Source organism: Eretmochelys imbricata, chromosome 27 (assembly GCF_965152235.1).
Source record: "Eretmochelys imbricata isolate rEreImb1 chromosome 27, rEreImb1.hap1, whole genome shotgun sequence".
In the NCBI taxonomy this organism is placed as follows: domain Eukaryota; kingdom Metazoa; phylum Chordata; order Testudines; family Cheloniidae; genus Eretmochelys; species Eretmochelys imbricata.
This window is the reverse complement of record NC_135598.1, coordinates 3,647,165-3,670,090: the sequence shown is the minus strand read 5'-3', so window position 1 is coordinate 3,670,090 and position 22,926 is coordinate 3,647,165. Positions and strand designations below refer to the sequence as shown.

At 56.4% G+C, this 22,926-nt stretch overlaps 1 protein-coding gene across 1 annotated transcript in view; it reads right to left on the bottom strand.

Moving 5' to 3' along the window:
- Nucleotides 1-22,926, bottom strand: part of LOC144257828 (alpha-2-macroglobulin-like protein 1) — a 51,513-nt gene that overhangs the window by 4,552 nt on the left and 24,035 nt on the right. The window contains exons 12-28 of the mRNA XM_077805998.1: nt 18,541-18,705; nt 17,766-17,981; nt 16,206-16,269; nt 15,917-16,062; nt 14,540-14,689; nt 9,299-9,407; nt 8,088-8,217; nt 7,022-7,247; nt 6,658-6,784; nt 5,060-5,181; nt 4,483-4,534; nt 3,796-3,870; nt 3,221-3,397; nt 3,006-3,087; nt 2,569-2,725; nt 2,014-2,088; nt 1,257-1,413 (exon numbers count right to left, since the gene is read on the bottom strand). Of these exons, the coding sequence (XP_077662124.1) occupies nt 1,257-1,413; nt 2,014-2,088; nt 2,569-2,725; nt 3,006-3,087; nt 3,221-3,397; nt 3,796-3,870; nt 4,483-4,534; nt 5,060-5,181; nt 6,658-6,784; nt 7,022-7,247; nt 8,088-8,217; nt 9,299-9,407; nt 14,540-14,689; nt 15,917-16,062; nt 16,206-16,269; nt 17,766-17,981; nt 18,541-18,705 (2,230 nt within the window). The remainder of the gene's footprint in view (nt 1-1,256; nt 1,414-2,013; nt 2,089-2,568; nt 2,726-3,005; nt 3,088-3,220; nt 3,398-3,795; nt 3,871-4,482; nt 4,535-5,059; nt 5,182-6,657; nt 6,785-7,021; nt 7,248-8,087; nt 8,218-9,298; nt 9,408-14,539; nt 14,690-15,916; nt 16,063-16,205; nt 16,270-17,765; nt 17,982-18,540; nt 18,706-22,926) is intronic.

Below are 22,926 nucleotides of genomic sequence, written 5' to 3'. Positions count from 1 at the left end.
AGGAGCCAGGTGCTGCTCCCAGCACTTCTTACCCGCCTCGGGGTGGGGCAGGGCGGGGCAGGAGGCGACACGCAACTCGCGGGCACAGACCAGCTCCAGCCACCGTGCCGGGGCTTGGAGAGAAGGGACTTTTCATCTGAGCCGAGACACGACAGAGCCGCCTGGACCATGCAGGCTGGTCCTCTCTGTGGGGGGATGTCTCCCCAGGGCCCATCAGGAACCGAGTGCGCCAGGCCTCAGCTCCCAGCTCAGCTCAGTCTGAGCTCAAATGGAGCCGAGGAGATGTACAGAGATCACGGGGCCTCTTCATGACGAGTGTGAGGGACCCAGCCTGGGAATCCCAGGCACCATACAGAGGGCTCCTTCAGCTCAGCACCGACGCGGGGCAGCCCCACCGCCTGTGTCCCCAGCCATGCTCCCAGTGGGCCTCAGGCCTCCCATGGGACCTCCCGCCCTATGGGGAGCTGACCCCAGGCTGCATAGCTCACACTGGGGGCTGGGCTGAGAGCGGCACAAACCCAAGGGCATTTTTGCAGAGAAAGGCTAGGGGAACTGGAGCTGGGGGATGAGCAGCCTCCCATAGGTCCATAGTGGGCACAGGCTGCAGACAAAGGAGCACCCAGAGACCATCTTCCCTGTACAACCCCCTCTCCCAGGGACAGCAGGGCCTAGCCGGCCGTTAGCCCAGTGCAGCCTGTTCCCCTCCCAGTATTAGCTGGGCCAAGCAGAGACTTGGATGTCCCCAACACAGGATGGGTGCTGGGATCCTGCGGCATCTCCCCAGGGCTCGGTTACGGCCCGTTCCCCTTGGGAGCTGCCTACGCAAAGCCCTGTCCCACAGGCTGTGAGCCCACTGGATCCCATCACGCTCCTGGCCCCGGGTGCTTTAGAGGGCTGGGTGGGACATGGGGCTTTGCCCCTCTAGGTTCTCAGCTCCGATCCCCCCAGCCTGGAAGCGACCCAGACTCGTCCCCCTTCACTCCATGTGCTGGGCTCTGGGAAATGGCGGGCCGATCTCACTCCAGGTCTGAGGGGCAAGTGTCCCCATGACAGAGCCCAGCGCGTCGGCCCCTCACTGGCAGCCTCAGCAGAGACCACGGACTGACTGGGCCACAGAGACCCAGCTCCCCTGCCAGGCTGAGAAGGCCCCAGGGCAGGGATGACACCTGGGTGGGCAGAGCCGTGGGGGGCAGCTGGCCCTGCCATGTCGAGAGGCCGGCAGCGAGGAGAGCACTAGAGCGAGGGGCTGCCGGTACCCGCGCTGACACTGTGCTGGGCCAGGCTCTGCAGAAGGGCGCCCCGCAGCTCTGTGCTCCCCGCCAGCCCGAAGGCGTAGGCCAGCAGCGCCTGCGTGTAGAGGTCACTGGTGCTCGACTCCTGGAGGCACTGGACGGCCCTGGTCATCATGGGGTCCTGGGACGGGGGAGACACCGAACAGACTCCCCGTCAGGCTGAGCCGGCCAGAGGAGACACCCTGCGCCTGGGGCCTGCGCACGTCCCCTGGCAACCACCCCATGGGGCCTTAACAATGCTCCACCAGGCAGGCATCTGTCACCTCCCCTGACCCATCCCTCCCCACCGCCACCTTTGCCGTGGGCCCATCTATAAACAGCCCGCCCAAGTCACGCCCAGAGCCAGAGCTGGAGCTGGACCCAGAATCTGACCGAGCTGCTGCATCTTTCTGATGCCCTGACTCCACTGTCCCCATCCCAATCTTTCCCTCACCCGCTTCCCAGTACCAACCCCTCTCCCCACGGCTCCCAACAGCACCCAAATCCCTCCCTGGTACCAAGCCCCCACGACTCCCCCATCTCACCCCAAACCCTTCCCTGGTACCAACCCCCCAGGACTCCCCCGTCTCACCCCAAACCCTTCCCTGCTACCAACCACCCACGGCTCCCGTGTCTCACCTCAAACCCTTCCCTGGCACTGACTCCCCCCTCACTGTCACCAACAATCCCCATTCCCCCTGACTGTTGGCCCCTCCCCTGGGACAGCAGGGCTTGGCCTCACCGTGAGCGGCTGTCCCAGCTCCAGCAGCCCTGCCGTGATGTAAGCCGAGAGAGAGAGCTCGTCCACCACGCCGCCCTGAGGGGGATGGAGACACCGGGAGCCGGCTCAGACCGAGTTGTGGGCCACCTTGCCAGGAACAGGTGAGCCGTTGCCCAGCACAAGCCCATTGGGCCAGAACAGAACCGGCTCCAGCGCTCCAAGTGGCTGGGTTTGGGTCCTGCCTCCTGCTGCGACCTGTCAGGCCCTCTGGGTCCCGAGCAGCTGCCCCCAATCTGTGGCAGTGAGTTCCCCAGGCTAGTTCAGGAGAGGCAGTAGTGGCTGCACTGGACTCCTGGTATAAAATCCTATCTGAGCCCCACAGGAACCAGAGGCTGGTAAATTGCTTTGAACTGAGATTTGCCAGATTTCCTGTGAAGACCAGGAGCCCTTCCTGCAGAGGCTGAGGGATTTGTCCCTTGTTGGGTGAGTTCCTGCTCATTAAATAGCCTCCCCCACCCCTTCCCCAGCTTGTTTCCTCCTCCCCCATCCCATCAGCCCATCCCCCCAGCCTCCCACCTGCAGGGCATTGTTGAACAGCTTCCCCACACTGCGGAAGCAGCCGCTCTCCAGCTGGTGATGCTGCAGCCACCCTAGGGCGTCCTCTAGGTGCTTCTCGTCGATGGAGATGTAGGGTCTGGCCTGGCCAAAGGACTTGAGAACGAAGGCCGTCAGCCTGGGCAGGGAGAGACCCCCTTAGAGGGACACTCTGCTGTTGATGCTGCGGGCCAGGAGGGAGGTGTGTGGGGGATGGGGCTGGGGGGTCAGCATTGTGGGGGTGAGCAGAGCTGTCAGGGGAGCCCAGGACGGGAATGGGGGGTGGTTTGAGTGAGTATGTGGGGCAGAGCTGTGTGGGGAGCAGGACTGGAACAGCACTGGGGCTGGAGGTCAGGCTGCAGCCCGATAGGCCCTGCCCACCCAGAGCCCTGACTTGCCCGTGCCGTGCGGCCCCTCACCAGGTGTTGCCCATGGCGTCGCTCTCCCCAAAGGCGCTGTAAGAGCCATCGTTGTGTTTATAAAGCAGCTCGCGCTGGTAGCCTGCGGGAACAGGAGAGAGACAGTGAGTCCTGTATCCTCTCACCCCCGGGGGCTAGAATCCACCCCCAGCCTGCACCCCGTGGGGCCCTGATCCCTCCATGCCCTGGAGGTGGAGAGGTGGGAGGACACTCACCGCTCTGGAGGAATCCCTGGGCCTTGTGTCTGATCTCCGGGCTCAGCTGCCCGCTCTTCTCCAGGTACTGCTGGATGTAGATGTTGGGAGCAAACCGGACCATGTTCTGCTCTCCGCAGCCATAGGGCATGGCCAGCAGGCGGTCTATGTTCTGCAGAGCCGTGCCCATTATGTCTCCTGGCACCAAGCGAGTCGGGGGAGCAGAGAATTACCAGGCTGCACAACAGTTGCCCCGTCCCTAACACCATGTCTGTGGAGCCCTGGCTCACGGGGGCCAGTTCGATTCCGGTCTGGTGGGGTTATGTGGATATGTGGTGCTGAATAGCCAAGACGCCAATGCCCTGGCACAGCTTCATGGCATCACCATGGGAGTCTATTGCCCCTTGCTGGGGACGAGGCCCTGGAGCACAGACTGCAGGGACCAGTCCTGCCCTGGCCCCAGGCACCCACTAGACCTCATTGGTCTTTTCCATCCATGATACCCCAGCCTCTCTGATCAGAGCGCTGGGCCACAGACGGGCTGGCTGGCGAAGGGCACCGTGCCCTGACAGGGAGGGGGCACGGGAATTCCTCACCCAGGACAGTCACGTGGGCCCGCTCGGACCCTGCCAGGACGTTCGCAGGCAGCTGCAAGGAGATTTCTTCGGATGCTGCGTAACACGAAGGCGAAGACACACTGTTAAAGGTCTGTTGGGAACCTGCCCCTGCCTCCAGCCAATCGGATCCCTCCATTCCTCACCGTTTGGGTCTCTCGCCCAATCACAGCCCCTCTCTCAATCCCAAGCTCCCCCCACCATGGCACATACGTGCCCTTGAGGGTGAGGGCTGGGGGTTCACAGTGTGGGGTCCTGCCTGTGGGACTCGGTCCCTCTCCTGGCCCCAGAGAGCCGGTGTGACGAGCTCTGCAGGGAGCATCGTACACACAGGGGCCAGGCTGAAGGGGAGAGGAGCTGGCGCAACAGGGGTCCAGTGACACTCGGGAGCAGGAGCCGGACGTACTCGAGCCTTCGGCCTGTGGCAGACGGTTCCATAAGTGCCCACTAGGGAGTGCATCTTCCCCGGGCAGCTGGGCCTGGAGCCTGTCCCAGGCCGGACATTGGTCTGGATGCCCCCTGGTCTGGTCCGTCCTCGCAGCTCCCGTGCCCCTAGCTGAGCCATCCAGCGGCCCAGCCATCACTGACGTGCTGCAGCCAAGTGACGGCTCGGGCGTCTCCCCGCGTTAGTGACACCCACTGAGCCCCGCACAGGTGCTGGGATCCTACCTTCCTGGCAGAGCAGGGAGCTGTGCGCCTTCTCCTCCAGGATCCCCCCCGGCTGTTGGGAAGGAGCATCAGACAGAAGGTCAGGACGAGGGACCGTGCACGTCACAGCCTGACAGAGCCTGCTAGGTCAGCCAGTGCCCCTAGCCAGGGCAGGATCATTCCCTACAGCCCGTGCTGTGGGGCTCAGGCACATCCAGCTCTCAGCGCTCCAGCGATGGGGCTCCCATCCCTTCCTCGGGGAGACGGTTCCCAGCCCAGCAGATCTTGCCACTTCTTCTCTGCTAATTCCCTCCGCCCCCTCGAGACCCCCGTGTTACACTCAGCCACCCCCCTTGGGGCTAACCCCCATCTCTGTCTGCCCCAGGACTCTTCTGCCAGCTCCCTGATCTCGCTGTGACGGGGCCGCATGACGGGGCTGTGCAGGTCAGGGTCCGGGACATGGACGGTGTAGTGCTGGGACATTATTTCCTGTGGCAGGACAAAGAACAATGCAGACTTGGCCCACGGCTACCAGGGGGTGAGACCCAGACACCAGATCTTGCTCTGCTCTGCCCAGAGACCCCGACCAGACACTGACCTGGACCAGTAGGGGCTTTATCACAGTGTCCATTCGCCCCTGGGCCGGCACCACGGCCAGTTCATTGCCGCACAGCTCCTCGGTGTGCAGAGCCTCGGTGCTGACGGTGAAGTTCACCTCCCCTGCCGAGCAAGGTGGGAGACGCTCCCATTAGACAGACCAACGCCCCTGCCAGAGGCAGAGAGGAGCCTGTGTCCAAGGGGGGGGGAGGATATTGGAAGAGGGAGAGGCAGAGGAGAGGGTGGTGAAGAAGGGAGAGAAAAGTAGAGAAAATGGAGAGAGAGAGAGAGAGAGAGAATGGGGGAGAAAAGAGAGAGAAGGAAAGAGGGGAAGGAAAGGATGGAGGGAAATGATGAGTTGAGTGTAATGGGTTTCTCTGCCTTAGCCCTTGTGCGGGAACAGCGAATGGCAACCCAGAAACTGCCCCCCTCCCTGCTGAAATCACTGACAGCTGCGTTACATGGGGGACCCTCGGAACATGACATTGCAGCAGGAAGCAGCAGCGGCCAGCGAGACGGCAGAGGGGTCCTGACCTACAGGGCTTGGTCAGTGAGACCACTGGAAGCGAGCGGGGAGAAACTGTGCTTGAAGCTGATGTAGTTTGTTAAGTCAGGTAATAGTAAACAGCTTCTCTCTGTTTTTCTTGTAACCATTTCTGACTTTTATGCCCCATTCCTTGCACTCACTTAAAATCTCTCTTTGTGGTTAATGAACGTGTTTGATTGTTTTATCTAATCCAGTGTGTTTAAACTGAAGTGTCTGGGCAACTCCATTTGGGGTGACAAGATGCGTGCATGTTATTCTCGTAAAGGAATATCAGCCTAAATGTAACTTGTATTGTCCAGGAGAGGGCTGGGCAGGCAGGACAAATCTTTCTGAAGGAAGATCTCGGACTGGGGGTGTTGGGGTTGCCCTGCAGTATAACCCAGGCTGGCGAGAGCCAGAGTGTAACCCGAGAGTGGCAGGCAGGCTGCAGTCACACACAGACGCTCATGGTGCGGCTTGCACACTGGGGTCTGTTTGTGAGCGGCCCAGGTGGGAGCTACTGAAGTCAGCCAAGGTGGCAAGGCAGGGGTGACAGAGCTGCTCATTCGTCTGGATTCTGCCCGGCTATAACGCAGTGGCTCAGCGGCAGAGAGCCAGCGGAGCTGTGAGCCAGCTGCAGACAGCAGCAATAGAGTCGTTGGCACAGAGAGAGACCGAGCTGGCTCTGTGTCGTGCTCTTAAGGGGAAGCCCGAGATATTGAACCTGGCCCTTGCTGCTGCCAGCTCCACCTGGCAGAAGGGTTAACGTGAAAGGGGTTTTTCTGCTGGGGTGTCCTTCTCTCTCTTCTTCCGCCCCCCACAGCTCTTCCCATCCCCTCCCCTTCCCCTCGGCACCAAGCCCTCAGCAACCCTGTTCTGCGCCCTCCTTCTCACTCCCAGAACAGAGCCTCCAATGCCCCTTACCCGTCTCTCCCCCCATGCAGAGCCTCCAAAGGCCCCTACCTGCTTCCCTAGTGCAAAGGCTCCAGCACCCCCTCTGCCCCCTGCTGTGCAGAGCCCCCCACCCCTTCCCTGCCCCTCCCCTCCAGCACAGAGCCCCCAGCGCCCCTTACCCAGGCTGCTCGCCGTCACCTCCCACTGGAAGGTTTTCCCTTCATCTGCACAGAGGCAGCTGGTGTAGACGCCGTCCTCACTTGCCTGCACCTGGAACTGCGCAGACTCCGCCAGCGTCAGCCGCACCTGTGGGGCCCAACACGAGAGCCCCCTTAGGGCTGTGGGGGACTCACTCACATGTGCCAGCTCCAGGCCAAGACGTGGCCCCTCTGGGGCTCAGGCCCCCTCACCGCGATGTGCTGACCCCAGGGGTCACAGGGTCACAGCCAGTGACTGCCAGTGCCACTTGCCAGCCTGCACGGCTGCCCAGCTCCCCAGCCCCAAGTCACCAGCCCCAGCAGCTCAGCCCCAGGCGGCGCTCACCTTGATGCACTGCTGCAGGTAGTTGAAGACAGTGGCCTTTAGGGCGAAGGCCTCTCCCCGGATCACGGAGTACGGCAAGGCCAGCTCCACAAAGAAGGGTTTGAAGGCCATGAAGGTGGCTGTGGGGGAGAGCCCAAAGCCCACCTCTGCCGTGCAGAACATCCCAGCTTTCCACTCCGTGATGGTGTCGGGCACCGAGACTGGGACGTCCTTGGAGCCCCGCTCGCTGGGCCGGGACAGACACAAACCGAGCATCAGACACGCAGCTGCCCCATGGGAAGCACCCATGAGCACGGCCACCAGAGACGTCCCTGCCCGGCCCTCCGCTGGGCTGAGGCCTTAGGCCGGTGGCACAGAAACAGGGCAATCCCAGACAGCAGAGAGGGGAAGAACTGTCAGTGTCCCCATCTCTTCCCCTCCTCCGCCCCACGCCAGCTAGCGCAGGATCCTTCCCTGCTCCGGGGCTTTCTGGGCTGGGCTCAGTGTCCCATGGGATGGGGATCCCCCCTTCCGCAGCCAGACACATCTCCCTGTCACGGGGCTATTCCTGGGTGTCAGCCTCAATTCCCCCTGCTCAGGATTCCCTGCCTCTCCCACTTGTAACCCACGTGCCGCCCTCAATGTCCCGCTTCCAGGGGTTCATTCCCTTCCCATGTTCTCAGTGCTGGAGCTCCCAGGCGCCGCTTGGGAATGAAACCACCAGAAAGGGCAATGGGGTCGGGATGATAAATGGGGTCGGGATCCAGGGAACAGCTGGGGAGGGGCTGGCATGAACCCCACTCTGCTGGCAAGACGCAGGGTCATGGTGCTGCCCGGGCTCCCAGCCCTCTCCCCCGCTCTGCAGGTTCGTTACATCTGTAAATAGACAAATCCCACAGCACTGGGGGCTTGTTATTCTCCATTGCTGTGCTGGGTTCCTCTCTGGTGGCAACAGGGTGCAGGAACCAGCCCCACGCGGGCAGCCAGCCCTCCCCCAGCCAGTGCACCGCCTCTGGGAGCTGCTGCTTTCGAGGGTGTGGCCTGGAGGCCGCTCCGCTGGGACAGTTTGTGACAGCTCCTCACTCACCCCACAGGGACCAGGTCCCACAGCCATGTCTCTGGGAAGTAGGCACGTGGCGCTGCCTCCTTCTGGGTGCTGGGTTCTGGCACTAGCAGGTCATTGATCCGTGGGGTCCCTGCTGCACTATCCACATGTGCTGCCCCAGGGATCATGCCAAGAAAAGATATAAAGGCGGGTTGAGGGAGCCCCAGGCTGATTTGGGGGCAAATCAGACGAGGATTCACGTGTGTTTGCACTTGCAAAATCTCGATGTTTGGGGACATTTTGGGGGACTGCACATGGCCACCAGGAGCTCTGAGAACTGACCCCTGATGGCAGGACTGGGCCTGGAGGGGGCTTGGGCTGGGGGTGTCCTAGATGCAGCACACACTGGTGGACTCAGCAAGTGGGCAGGAGCCAGGGAGTCCTGATCTCGGTCCCAGCTCTACCCTGAACAGCATTAATGGTACGTTGAACTCCCAGAGCCCTTCACAAAGAACCGCTAGCCAGGCAGGTCAAATCATTAGCCACACTGAGCAGCTGGGACATGGAGGCCTAGAGAGGCTTAGTGCGTTTCTACTGTAACCAATGAGCATGAAAAGCCATCGGTCTCCGTGTGACCATAAGAACGGCCATACTGGGTCAGACCAAAGGTCCATCTAGCCCAGTATCCTATCTTCCAACAGTGGCCAATGCCAGGTGCCCCAGAGGGAATGAACAGAACAGGTCATCATCAAGCGATCCATCCTGTCACCCATTCCCAGCTCCTCGCAAACAGAGGCTAGGAACACCATCCCTGCCCATCCTGGCTCATTGCCATTGATGGACCTGTCCTTCATGAACTTATCTAGTTCTTTTTTAAAACCTGTTATAGCCTGGGCCTTCTCAACATCCTCTGGCAAAGAATTCCAACCAAAGGAGGAGGATCAGAGCTGAATTGGAAGGGTCAGATGATCGTGTGTACCCATCCCACACTGAATACACTGGAGAAACCCTCCCATCCCTGCCCCATTGAGAACAATGGATAAACTCCCGCTATCGGCATCTTTGAGAACAATGGAGAAACCCCCACCCCCCACTCCATTGAGAACACTGGAATTGACAATGACAGTGTCAGAACCAGGATCAGAACCCAGGTCCCAGGCCCAATCCACGAGCCCACACATCTCCCCTCAGAGGGCAGAGAGGGCATTTGGAATTGCTGTTCGAGGGGGATGAAAGCTCCCGGCCCATCTGACCTGCTATGGGGAATGACAGGCCAATGCCTCTAGAGTCGAAGTACTGTAAGCGTCCACCTTGACAGGGCTGCTTGGTGTCTGTGTTGGTGAGAATTTTCAAAGCCGCAACCTGGGTGGGATGGAAGACAGAGGAAAAAGCATCAGGAGCTGCTAAAATAAGGGAGCGTGGCATCATACTTTGGCCTTTCTCCTCCCCCACCTACGCTGGAAGCAACAAGAACCCTGGGAGGACAAAGACTTCAACTGAGGAGACTGGTCCCAGGCTTAAAAGGGGAAGCCTGTTGTGACGGGCTCGGTCACAGAGATCCCCTTGGGATTGTCACCTGATTTGCTGAAATTACCTCTGAGCCCATTTTCCCTGCCAGCTTGGGACTTCCAGAACCCTGTCTTGTTGAGCCAGACACACTAGCCTGCTGCAACACAAACCCAGGGTTTGGTCAATGCCCCCAAAGCTGCAGACTTAACTGAAAACTGCTTAGCAAGTTACCTGTCTCCAGCACCCAGACACCCAGCTCCCAATGGGATCCAAACCCCAAAGAAATCTGTTTTACTCTGTATAAAGCTTATACAGTAACTCCTCACTTAATATTGAAGTTATGTTCCTGAAAAATGCGACTTTATGTGAAACGATGTTAAGCGAATCCAATTTCCCCATAAGAATTAATGTAAATGTGGGGGTTATGTTCCAGGGAAATTTTTTTCGCCAGACAAAAGACATTGTATACATAAACAGTATAAGTTTTAAACCATTTTAAACAAGCAGTTTAATATTGTACACAGCAATGAATGATTGTGAAGCTTGGTTGAGGTGGTGGAGTAAGAGGGTGGGATGTTTCCCAGGGAATGCCTTTCTGCTAAATGATGAACTAACACTCGGCTGAGCCCTCAAGGGTTAATACGCTGTTGTTAATGTAGCCTCACACTCTACAAGGCAGCATGGACTGAGGCAGTAGGGAGGAAACACAATAGCTGCAGGGCAGGATCTGCAAATACTTTCCTGCAAAAACTGAACATGATGATGAGCCCACGCTATCCAGCTGGAGCGCGCCACTCCCTCCTCCTGACAGCACATGCACCTCTGCACAGGTGCTGACTTTTCAAAGTGCTGTGGGGTGTGTGCATGAGTGAGAGAGAGAGAGACGTGCATTGCCCCTTTAAGTACGCCGATCGCATTTCAAGAATGTTGCCCTTTTAAGCAGATCAGCCAGGTCAGACAGGAAGCAACAGCTTCCTGCAAGCCCCCCGCCCGTCTTCTCCCCATGACTGTCCCCTTCTCTGCTTTGTGGAGAGGGGGTACGGAGGGGGCAGGGAAGGAACAGGGGGACATCTGACATCAGCAGCATAGGTGCCAACTTTTCCTGGCGCCGGTGGGTTCTCGCCCCTGGCCCTGCCCCGACTCCACTCCTGCCCTGCCCCCACTGAATCACTATCTTTCTGTAGTTAATAAATCTGTTTTATATTTTACAGAAAACAGGGTGTTTTGGTTGAAGTCTTGGAAAATCTCAGCTGAGGTTACAAAGGCTGTGTGTCCCATCTACACATCGAGGGAGGGGAGGACTGGGTTATAAACTTACCCTGGTCAGGCTTCTGACCAGGGCAAGACGGTACAGTTCCGGGGTGCAAGGCAGGTGGTTTGCAAGATTGGCGGGTGCCTTTCTCTGTGTGATTTGTATGTGCTCTGGGAGCATTCATGCAATCTAGCTGGGTGGGGGGCTCCACATGCTGTTGTGCTGAGCGATAACAGCACCTGGAGGGGTTTGCTGCTTGTCACTAGCAAAGCACTGTGAGAGACAACCCAGGTTGGAGAGTTAAGCGGCCACAGCAGTATCCCAGTCCCAGGTTGTACCCGGGGATCCCATCACACAGAGCTGTGCCTGAGACAGGAGGAGAGGGGCACGTGAACCTCGAAGGGTCCAATCTGCCTCAGTCCAGCTCTGAGGAGCCTGCTTGGATTCTCCTAACCGGGTGCTGGAGCTTTGCCCTTCCCTCTGGTCGATGCTCATTTCCTTGACAACCCTCTGCAGGAACGGCAGCATCTGCACGCGGCTCTTTCAGCCCTTGAAAACATCACCCTCAGTCTGAGATTTCGGTCTCGGGCAAAACTCCACAGAGCCCCAGCCCGGCTGCACATGCGCACCCCACTCTCTGGGGCCTCAGTTCAGGTCGCCTCCGCTCAGGTTCTGACCGTTCCCCTCAGTTACGCTGGGAATATTGCTCCCCAGAGGCGGGGGTGGGGCACTAGCTGGGGTAAATCCCGAGCAGCTGAGATCACTTCGGGAGAATCAGAGCCAGAGCTGGAGCCCCAAGTGTGGGCAAACAGCACAATGAGAACTGGGCGGTTGTGTAAACACGTTTTATGAGGGGGGCTGTATCTTGAGTCCCCCCACCCCTGATCAAATGACCCCACATTTGGCCCCCTAGCCCCACCCTGCACTGCCACGAGGCACAGCAAATCTCAGGCCAGGCTGTGGATGTCAGAGCACTCAGACACTCCTCTTTTAAATAGCCAGTGACACTCAACCTCTGCTGGAGCAGAGCTGCTGCCCCGCTGCAATGTGCAGCACCCGCCCATGGGGCCAGCCGTGCCTCCCCGAGCTCTCCCCACGGCAGCATCTGTCTGGTCCTGTGGTGCCCAGACCCAACGCCCCTGCCCGCCTGGGGGACAGTTCTGGGGAGTGACTTGGCCACTGGGCAGCCCCTAGATGCCGTGGTGCTGGGTGCCATGGGCACCACGCTCCCTGTACGGGGCTGCTGGCAGCGGGAGGGTGACCTCGGCCCATTCCACTATGGCTGTCTGACTGCGATCCCAGGCCCTGGGAGGCTGCAATCACTCAGAGCAGCCCCCAGGTGGGACAGAGCCCCCGTCTCCTGACTTCCAGCCCCCTGCGGACTTTAGAGGACGCCGTCCATCCCTCCCTCTGCTGGGGCAAGATGCCATCACCCCCACTCCCTCCTTGCCCCTCTTTACCCATTCCCTCAATCCCCTCCTTGCTCCCCTGCACCTATCCCCCAGCCCCTCCTTTCCCCCTCCGCACCCATCCCCCAGCCCTCCTTGACCCCTCTTTCCATCCCCCCAACTCCCTCTTGCTCCCTCTGCCCCATCCCCAAACCCTGTCCTTGCCTCCTCTGCACCCATCCCCTCCCCCTCCTTGCCCCCTCTGCACATCTCACTCAGGTGGCTTCCTCCTCCTCCAGGCTGCCTGGGACCAGCTGGGGAGCACTGGGAGTGCCAGAGGCACCGTCTCCAGCAGCCCCGTTCCCGCACCCAGTGCCACCGCAGGTCCTGCTGGCCGGAGGAGCCGTTTCAGGAAAATCCTGCTCCGCCGCTGTGGCCCCGGGGCTGGAGCAGGCTCAGTCGCCCTGTGGCGAAGGTGCGCACAGGCCGGTCGGCATGTAGGAGGGGATGGAGCAGGCGTGGTGCAGAGGGATTCCTCGCAGAACAAGGCTGCCAGACTCCAAGCCTCTACTGGGCATGTGGGTCCTGCCATTCCCAGGGGCTTCCCATTCACCCAAATGGGGGCTGGATGCCATGGGAAAGGCAAAGGGCACCTCCCTGACCCCAGGGCAACCTCCCGGCCAAGGGTCAAGTCTCTGCTCCGAGGCAGGGAGCTTTTCAATTAAATAGCTACATTTTATCATGGAGAAACAGAGTATTTTCCCCACCTCCCCTTCTGAGCAACTGCTGAGCTGTGTTAGCTGAAATGCCTCAGAAAGTTCGGCCTGAGGCTGACCCCTGGCTGGAGGAATTTCAGTCCCAAACGTTTCAGTCAGACAAAGTTACAAGAAATGAAAACTTCTAACGGGAAGTGCCAGAGAACCGTAAGTGGAGGTGGTGCTGCCAGCCCCGCCTGTAACACCCCTGTGCCCAGGAGTGGGGCGGGATGGGGCGTTCCTGCTCTCTGAATACGTCGGAGATCTGTCCCGGGGCCTGGGCCGTGTCTGAAGGTGGCTGGGGAGGTGTTTCCCAGGCCTGAGTTAGCTGGGAGCGTCCCTGGGGATTCATTAGAAGAGGCCGGACTGTTTGGTGGGATGTCATCCCTGGGTGCCAGCAGCTCTGAGCACATTGGAGCCAGCTTAGTCCTTTCAGGCTACAGAGGAGTGTGAGGCATGGCCAGGAGCAACCCTACCTTAAACAGGCTGTAGGCGTCACGTGGTGGAGGAGTCCAGCTGCTAGTCCCTCTGCGACACCTCCACCTGTGACTTAAGCCATGGCAGTGAAAAGCTGGAGCTAGAGGGCCGTGCATATTAGAACATGAGTCAGGCTCGTGAGCTGCGGCGGGATAGTCTCCTTGGGGAAAATCGGGGAGCAAGTTATAGACCTAAAGACAAACACAGAACAGATCAGCCATGAAACCAAGACACGAGCTACCACAGAGCCAGCTCCTGCCCCTCCTCCCACTAACACATCACCCCACAAACCTCCGCTCTCGCCCCAGCCTCATCTCTAGCCTGGACATCTCCCCGCACCCTGCCCAGCACCCAGCCCCGTCCCCCACATGGGCGTCTGTCCCTGCATCTCCCCCACACAGTCCTAGGAGAGGGACCTGTGGCTCCCAATGCCCTGGGAGAACCTGGGGGAGGGAGGTCACGTGCCCCTTCTCTCCGTGGGGCAGTGAATGGCTTTTAGTGCCCCTCCCCCACTCTGTCCGGATCACAGAGGGGCCTCGCTGGGGGCTGGCACTGGGAACATGGCTCGCAGGGACACGATGAGCCAGGGGCTGAGGCACGAGTTCCAGCTTCTGCTGCCCCACGGGACTTGGGAGGCTCCACTCGCCATGTGCAGAGCCCGTGAGCCCCTGGATGGCAGGCGCCAGCGATGGGCCGAGTGCGATTCCGAATCATCACCCGGGCAGGGACAACTCCCACAATGCACCTGGCCAGCTGACCCCTGCTGTACATGGGGGGCAGGGAATTCTCCAGTCCCTGCCCCTGGGGACCAGCTCTGCCCTGCAGAGCGAGCTCCGATTACCCCGGCCATTATCTCAGCTCCGAGCTCCATGTTCCCAGCCAGAGCTGGGGGGAGGGGGTGCCGGGAGCGGGGCACTGCATGGGCTGATGGGAGAACAGGCAAGGCAAACGGGGACCCCCAGAGTTAGGGGCTGTCAAGTGCCATGGGAGCAGCCCTCAGACGGGGAGAGGTGGCCTCGAGGTCCCCCAGCAGCCGTGCATCGCCCCTACCTGCATGGGGGGAGGACTCAAGTGGGAGGGGCCAGGCGAGCGGCCGAGCTGCTGTGGACTTACCATGTCGACGCTGAGCTCGGCCTCAGGCTTCATGAGCAGCACGCTCTGATCCACGGCGCGGACGGCGCACAGGGACCCGGGGGCAGCCTGCACCCGTAGCTGGAGCTCTGAGCCAGGCAAGGCCCGGTCCTGCGAGAAGGCCAGCTTCACCTGGGGAGGCACAGCGTGTCAGAGGGGAGGGGGAGAGAGACCCCCAGGGGCAGGAGGAGCCAGGCCAGGGCAGGGGCGGGGCAGGCACCAAGTTTCACTCTGGCCCCAGACCCCACTGGCTGAAGGGCTGGGGCTTTGGGAGTCGGTGCTCGGGGGCGCGAGGATTGAGAGAGTCCAGGCTCATTCAGCGCCCCTGTGGGATGGCTCATGGAGCTGCAGTTATTCATAGACACCCCGGGGGTAGCGGGATAGGAGGTGCAGGAGGGTAGGGATACGATGGGATCGCCAGCCCCCCCAGATAAAACTCATGCGTCAGACCCCTAAAAGTCCTGAGATTCTTGACAAGGACGAAGCCCTGGGCTGCTGTCTGTCCTTTGGCTTCTCCACTCTCCTGCCCCTCCCAGTGTGTCTGGACACGCACAGCACTGCCGGGGGCAAGGGGGTCTGTTGACACTTGTGCCCCAGTCTTTAGAAGCCCTCTAAAGAAATATAGCCAGCTGGCGACCCCCACAAGACTCCAGAGAGGAAGGGGGATCAGACCATCATATCCTGCCCCCCCACCCCAGGAATCTCCAAGGGTGAGCAGAGGCAGTGCAGTTTGGAGGATGGGCAGTGGGTAGGATTGAGGCGGCAGAAGTTCTGCGGGGTTGGGGGAGCATGTGGCTGGGCAGACTGGGGAGTGGGGAGGCTCAGGGCAGCAGGTCCCTGCCGGGAAGCCCAGAGTGGGACGGGGAGGGGCTGGGTCACAGGTACCTGCCTGGACCTGGTCAGTGGGGCGGGAGGGACAGGAGAAGCAGGAGCTCTGGGGAGCTGGGTATAGGGAGGGCGAGAGGTGGGGCAGGCAGGCAGCAGGTACCTGCTGGGCCCGGAGTGAGAGGCTGAGTCCGTGGGGGAAGCAGGGTGGGCTGGGGGAGGCAGGAAGGGTTTGGGGAAGCAGGTACTTGCTGGGGCCAGGGCGAGCGGAATGGGGGCGGGGGGAGAGTGTAGGCACCTGCTCCTACGCTGTGTGGGGCAGGAGCATTTCCTGTTGCGCCTGCAGACGGGGATGAAATGGCTCGTGATCAATTCACCGGAGCCGGCACAATCACTAAGAGCCTGGCGCTGCTGTAAGGCCGGGGAAAGGGGGGCCGAGGGCACCCAGCGATGCCCCTGCTCAGCGCGCCTGTTATGGGGCAGGGAGGGATTTCCCCACCCCAGAGGCTCCTCCGCCCCGAGCCCCAGGCTCACCTTGTTCGGGAGGCACTTGGCCATGCGCAGCAGGGTGCTGTCGGCAGCCATCTCACCATCGGGCAGCACCGTGTAACCCAGCACCTTGGCAGCGGGCGCCAGCTCAGCACCGATGGGCAGCTCCACAGAGAAGGAGCCCTTCAGCCCTAGGGATGGTAGGAAACACCCAGGGGAAGTCAGGCCCAGCAGGCAGAGCCCCCTCCTCCAGCCCGGCCCCTGCTTTGGGGCTCAATCCCCCGTTGCCCCCTGGGCGCCCCATATCTGCACAGACCCCTCCCCCGCCACTTACCAGCCCCCTCCCTGAGGTCCAGCCCCTTGTGGAGGATCCTGGCGATGGCTCCCTTGGCCACGACCTGCGGAGGAGGAGATGGGAGTCACTGAGCCTGTGATGCTGTGTGGAATCTGGGAGACACTTTATGGTATGATTGATACCAACATTATAAAATTGCAGGGAATCTGACCAGATATGCCATGTGAGGTGTCTGTGTAAATGGTATGATTTGCCAAGCATGATGATCTTGTTTATATGTTTGTATCACCTTTGTATTGTGTTCTAGGCCTGTATGGTACATCTGTGTTTCAAAACTCTTGCTGTGGTTCTGGGTGACACCCCCACACAGACTGGCATCAGCACTGCCTAGCCTGTTTGATGGCACATCACGGGTCATCAGCCCTACAGTGAACCCATTGAAAGGAACTAGGGGACACACCTTATGAGTCAGCAAGGCCTGTAGGGCAGGCTGGTGGACAGAGAACTCTAAGGCTTTTCCATGCCATGTGCTGTGCAGCTTGTGTTTGGGACAAAGGAATGGCAAAGCCAAAAGGACTATAAAGGGCAGCTGCATTGTCTCCATTTTGTCTCCTTTTTTGCTTCTTATTTCTGGAGTCACTTTTCCACAAACGAAGCTCTGAACAAAAGACTGAATGACCCATCCAAGCTGTGGATCAGTTCCAGAGGGACTTTCAAGCCAGCAAACTCACCAATACTGCTCAGAACCTGATATATGGACTTTGAAGTCTCTGAGTGTGATTGCTTTACCATTTAACAACTCCCCTCTTCTTCTTTCCTTTTTCCTTATAAGAAACCTTTCATTTCAGACACTAAAGGATTGGCTGCCAGTGTGGTATTTGGGTAAGATCCAAACTAACATTGACTTGGTGACGTGGCTCACGCTTTGGGGTCAGAAGAACATTTTGTATAGTGAGTAGAGGTTTTAAATGACTTCTCACTGTACTGGACCTTGGCGCTGATTGGAAGCCAGAGAACTGGAATGCAGTAAAGGGGGCTGTGTGATTTCTTTTTTAGCTTCTTGACAACCAGTGTGGGGAATCAGGAGCAGTTTGCGACTGGTTGGTGAGTCCAACTTCAGTGTGACCACCAGTTTTCAGAGAATCTGCTCTTCTGTTTGCAGCCTGCCCTGACCTTGGCATTTCCAGTGAGGGCTACCCTAGGCACAGTGGGTCACGAGCTGATGCTATACAGGGGGATGACAAATGCCCCGACGTGGGGATGGCCACGCAGGCTGGAGTCAGGGGAGGGTGCAGCCTCTCCTCCCCACAGACTGAGCCAGCAGAGGTGGGGGTGCAATTCAGGCAGGTATCCCATTCCCCAGCCCCCCCAGGCCAGCCAGCCCCCACTTTGGGGCCAGATTGGAACCAGAGCCCCTAGTGGGGAAAGGGGAAAAGTCTCGTCCTGATCTAGGCCAGCCCTTGTAATTCAAAGGAACCGTTCCATTCCCCACTGCTCTGCTGTGGGGTCACAGCACTGACTCCGCAGCTCATGCTAACACACACATGTGCTCACACACACACACACACACACGCTTTAGTCTCCCAGGATGGGGCTCACCAGGAAGATGAAATCCAGGCTCCTGGACACGTTCCCCAGGGCCTCCCTAGCAATGATGTAATCCACCTGGAGCTGCTGGGCCTGGTCGCAGGGCAGCACCCCACCCAGCGAGTGGATCTTTAGGAAACTCTGGCTCTTGGAGTAGAAGGACTCCAGGTGACGATGGGTATCCGGGTAAATGGGAGAGACTGTGTCATCCCCAGCGCTGTCGTTCACCTGCTTGAAGTGCCCGTGGGGGACAGAGAGAGAGATGGGGATCGCCGGGGTGGTGAGTACCCAGCACAGGACAGGAATGCAGCCAGGACAGGCCAGGCTCTGATGCTGCTGACTGAGCTCACCCCCATGGCCTCTCACCCTGCGTCCGTAAGAGTGACCTGGAAAACCCCAGTGGTTCGAATGGGGCAGCCCAACAGTGGCAATGGGGCAGCTCCTGAGCTGAGCTGCCCGAAGGGGGCGACCTTCCTAACTAAACCCCACCCCGAATATGAATGAGAAGACAAGTGGTGGCACTAAGATGCCGTTTGTGTCACCCCATTGATGACTCTGCTGGTGGGTTCTACGCCTTCCTCCACCCACCGTCTGGCCTGGCTATTCAGCCTGCAGGCTCTTCGGGCAGGGCCGTTTGCTACGCTGAGTGTGTGCAGCGCCCAGCACCATGGGGCCCAGATCCTGGCTGCTCCTTAGGCACTACCCTAATAAACATCAGAAATCACAGACACAATAACAGAGGCTGGAGTGCAGGGGCCACACTGGGGCTCAGAGGCCCGTCGCTTACCTTCAGAGTGACGCTCCCGGTCCAGCCAGAGGTGTCCAGCTCAAAGGAGGCTCTGCCAGACTCGTCCGTCAGGAAGGTCTGGGCCTTATTCTTATCTCCATAGCTAACAAAGAGCTGCAGCTTCTCATTCTTCAGCGCAGAGCCATCTGCTGCCTTCAGAAGCATCTGAGCCAGGAGAGAAAGGGGAAGATGCACCATTCAAGGGAGCAAACTCCTGGGAGAGTGTTGCCACAGTGTTTTCCCCAGGAATTGAAATTGGGGGGGGGTGTTCGAATTTACTGGGCAGGGGGGGAGTGTCAGGGCCGATGAGGGGTGAGACCGTGAGGGTGAAGGTTGAAGGATGTATTGTTTCTTGACTTTAGCAAAGCTTTTGACACGGTCTCCCACAGTATTCTTGTCAGCAAGTTAAGGAAGTATGGGCTGGATGAATGCACTATAGGGTGGGTAGAAAGCTGGCTAGATTGTCGGGCTCAACGGGTAGTGATCAATGGCTCCATGTCTAGTTGGCAGCCGGTGTCAAGTGGAGTGCCCCAGGGGTCAGTCCTGGGGCCGGTTTTGTTCAATATCTTCATTAATGATCTGGAGGATGGTGTGGATTGCACTCTCAGCAAATTTGCGGACGATACTAAACTGGGAGGAGTGGTAGATACGCTGGAGGGGAGGGATAGGATACAGAAGGACCTAGACAAATTGGAGGATTGGGCCAAAAGAAATCTGATGAGGTTCAATAAGGATAAGTGCAGGGTCCTGCACTTAGGATGGAAGAATCCAATGCACCGCTACAGACTAGGGACCGAATGGCTAGGCAGCAGTTCTGCGGAAAAGGACCTAGGGGTGACAGTGGACGAGAAGCTGGATATGAGTCAGCAGTGTGCCCTTGTTGCCAAGAAGGCCAATGGCATTTTGGGATGTATAAGTAGGGGCATAGCGAGCAGATCGAGGGACGTGATCGTCCCCCTCTATTCGACATTGGTGAGGCCTCATCTGGAGTACTGTGTCCAGTTTTGGGCCCCACACTACAAGAAGGATGTGGATAAATTGGAGAGAGTCCAGCGAAGGGCAACAAAAATGATTAGGGGTCTAGAACACATGACTTATGAGGAGAGGCTGAGGGAGCTGGGATTGTTTAGCCTGCAGAAGAGAAGAATTAGGGGGGATTTGATAGCTGCTTTCAACTACCTGAAAGGGGGTTCCAAAGAGGATGGCTCTAGACTGTTCTCAATGGTAGCAGATGACAGAACGAGGAGTAATGGCCTCAAGTTGCAGTGGGGGAGGTTTAGATTGGATATTAGGAAAAACTTTTTCACTAAGAGGGTGGTGAAACACTGGAATGCGTTGCCTAGGGAGGTGGTGGAATCTCCTTCCTTGGAAGTTTTCAAGGTCAGGCTTGACAAAGCCCTGGCTGGGATGATTTAACTGGGAATTGGTCCTGCTTCGAGCAGGGGGTTGGACTAGATGACCTTCAGGGGTCCCTTCCAACCCTGATATTCTATGATTCTATGATTCTATGAAGGTGGGCTGTATGGCACCATAGTAAAAACGGGAAAATGTTTCATGACCATTTTATTAGATTAAATTAAAGTTGGCTACTCAAGCCTTCTATGAAGCTCTACATCTATATCCTTCTTGGTTTCTTGTTATAATTTTGCACAACTCTGTTAACGAACTTCTTGAATGCAATGTGTTCCTCTTTGGTGGTTTCTCGTGTGTCTGGTACTTCCATTCCTTCAATTGATATGCTCATTAGATCATTCACATGATCAGGCACAAGGCGACTTCTTTCAAAACACAAAATTCTATTCAACAAGGCAAAAGAACGCTCAACTGTAGCTCTTGTGACTGGGAGTAGCAAGAGATGAATTTCTACTTCTTTCATCCCAGGAAACATAGCACAAAGATCGGGTCGAGCCACTAGTTATGATAAAAAGGAAGTTGAAGTCAAATCTTCATTCATTCGTCATACGATATTCCACTGTGTGTTCAAATTCTCTATTCTGTCCTGAGCGCATGGCAGCCCCATTGCCGGCAGTGCCTCACTCCACTCAACTGTCGGTGTTTTATAGGACAAGGATCTGTAAAAGCTACATAGGGGTTGAGTAGAATCTAGAAGTCGCTGTTGTAGATTTTTAAGAATCAAGTCTATGTACTTTTTTGATTGTCTTAACAAACACTTCTTGTCCTCTTAACTTAAGGATTCAATATAAATGCCTTCATTAGTCAACTTCTGGACTGACGTCCTTGCTTCTTCCAGTACGTTTTCAATGGATAGCTCTCTGATTGATCCAAATGTAGCTTCTATTGCTGGACAAAGATCTACTACTGTTGTAGCAGATGCCTGGATGGCATTGTTTAATGACCCAAGTAGTTTCAACAGTAGACTTACAAGAGAGAGAATCGCAATAGTCTTCTATGAACGTAGTAGCAAAAGTAATCCACCAGCGTCATTGATGGATCCACCCCATCTTGGTAGATACTTTCCAAAGCCAGTACTAACGGCTGGAGTAGTTTTAAGACAACAGCCAAGGATCGCTCATGAGAAAGCCAGCGAGTTTTCCTAAGTTGGACTAATTTGAACTTCAGTCCCAGTGTATCTTCTATATTTTCCAAGATATTCAGTCTTTCTGGACTCTTGCTGAAAAAAGAATATTATGAAGACATTAAATTTTTAGCTTTTTAAATGTCTTTTGAAGAGTCTTCAGCTCGTACTAGCGCTATTTGGAGTAGATGGCCTCTGCAGTGTGTATAGGAGAGATTAAGGTTACACTTTTCTCTGAGCAAAGCTTGTACTCCCCCATGTCTTCCAGAGAAGTTTGCAGCTCCATCAAATGCACAAGCAGCCATCTCTTTGGGGTCCAATTGACAAGCATTTAACTCTTCTAAGATGTGGGTTGTCACACATGCAGCCGATGTGTCTTCTATAACTTGAACATCTAGAAATGCATCTACTGGCCTACCACTGACATCAAGATAACGTACACAATGACTTAATACTTGATGACCTTTTGCATCGGTGCATTCGTCAGCCATGTATGCAAATTTTTTGAATGTGATAAGAGAGTTCTTCACTTTTTCAATTGTTGAGTCTTTCACTGTTGCACCGCATGCTTCTAGCCAGTCAGTTGAGTTTCTTGCAGAAAGATAGTGAGCATTTGCTGGTCTTGTTCGGAACCAGTGTTCAACTTCAGGATGAACAAGTAACAATGCACTTAACATTGGCCTCCAGTTTGTAGTGTGTGGTATCTCTTGCTTAAATAGAAAGTAGGATGCCACAGCCATGTTTGTTCGCATGAACTGTGTTGTATCTCCAGCATTCTTAACAGCCTCATTAAGTACTTCTAAAATTGGCTTTGAAAGGGGGCTTATAAGGCTTTCTGCATGTTTATGCACTCCAGAGACCTGGTGTTTTGCAGCCTTTTCATGTCGTTTGTCAGCATTGGCTTTGCTGATCGGTCTGACAAGCCCAGCTCCTCCACTTTTACCAACTGTAGCATTGGGAAGCTTTCCTTCTTCGTAAGCTTCTTTGCAAGAGGTGCACCAGTAGCCATCTTTTGTAACTTCAATAAATGGGAACAATTTGACAGACAAACATCGGGAACTGCCTTTAGGTTTTGGAGACACTGTTTCTTCAGTACGTAGCTGTATTTGTGCTTCGGGCTGGTCAGATGTAGATACACCACTTGAAACTTCAGATGACATGTTGATATATTCTTGGTTCTTGATGTGTTCTTCACCTTTTTTTTTTTTGAGGCCTTTGAGTGGAAAAATTGTTGCATTATTTTTTGTCTTTTCATTTTCACTTTGGCCTGCAACATATAAAAGAGATATGAATAAATTAAATGTTTTGTTAGGATAATGCAAATTTAACATAAGGATAATGCAAAATACACCAAAACACGTAACAGTTCTAGATTTCTAAAGCAAATATAATTTCTTTTAAAAAAATATTTAATTTAAATTGACTTTTGAAAAGTAAACCATCATGGGATAAGAGGGAAGTCCTCTCATGGTTCAGTAACTGGTTAAAAGATGGGAAACAAAGGGTAGGAATAAATTATCCATTTTCAGAATGGAGAGAGATAAATAGTGGTATCCCTGAGGGGTCGGTACGGGGACCATTACGGTTCAACATATTCATAAATGATCTGGAAAAATGGGTAAACAGTGAGGTGGCAAAATTTGCAGATGATACAAAACTATTCAAGATTGTTAAGTCCAAAGCAGACTGCGAAGAGCTACAAAAGGATCTCAAAAAACTGGGTGACTGGGCAACAAAATGGCAGATGAAATTCACTGTTGATAAATTCAAAGTAATGCACATTGGAAAACACAATCCCAGTTGTACATATAAAATGATGGGGTCTAAATTAGCTGTTAACACTCAAGAAA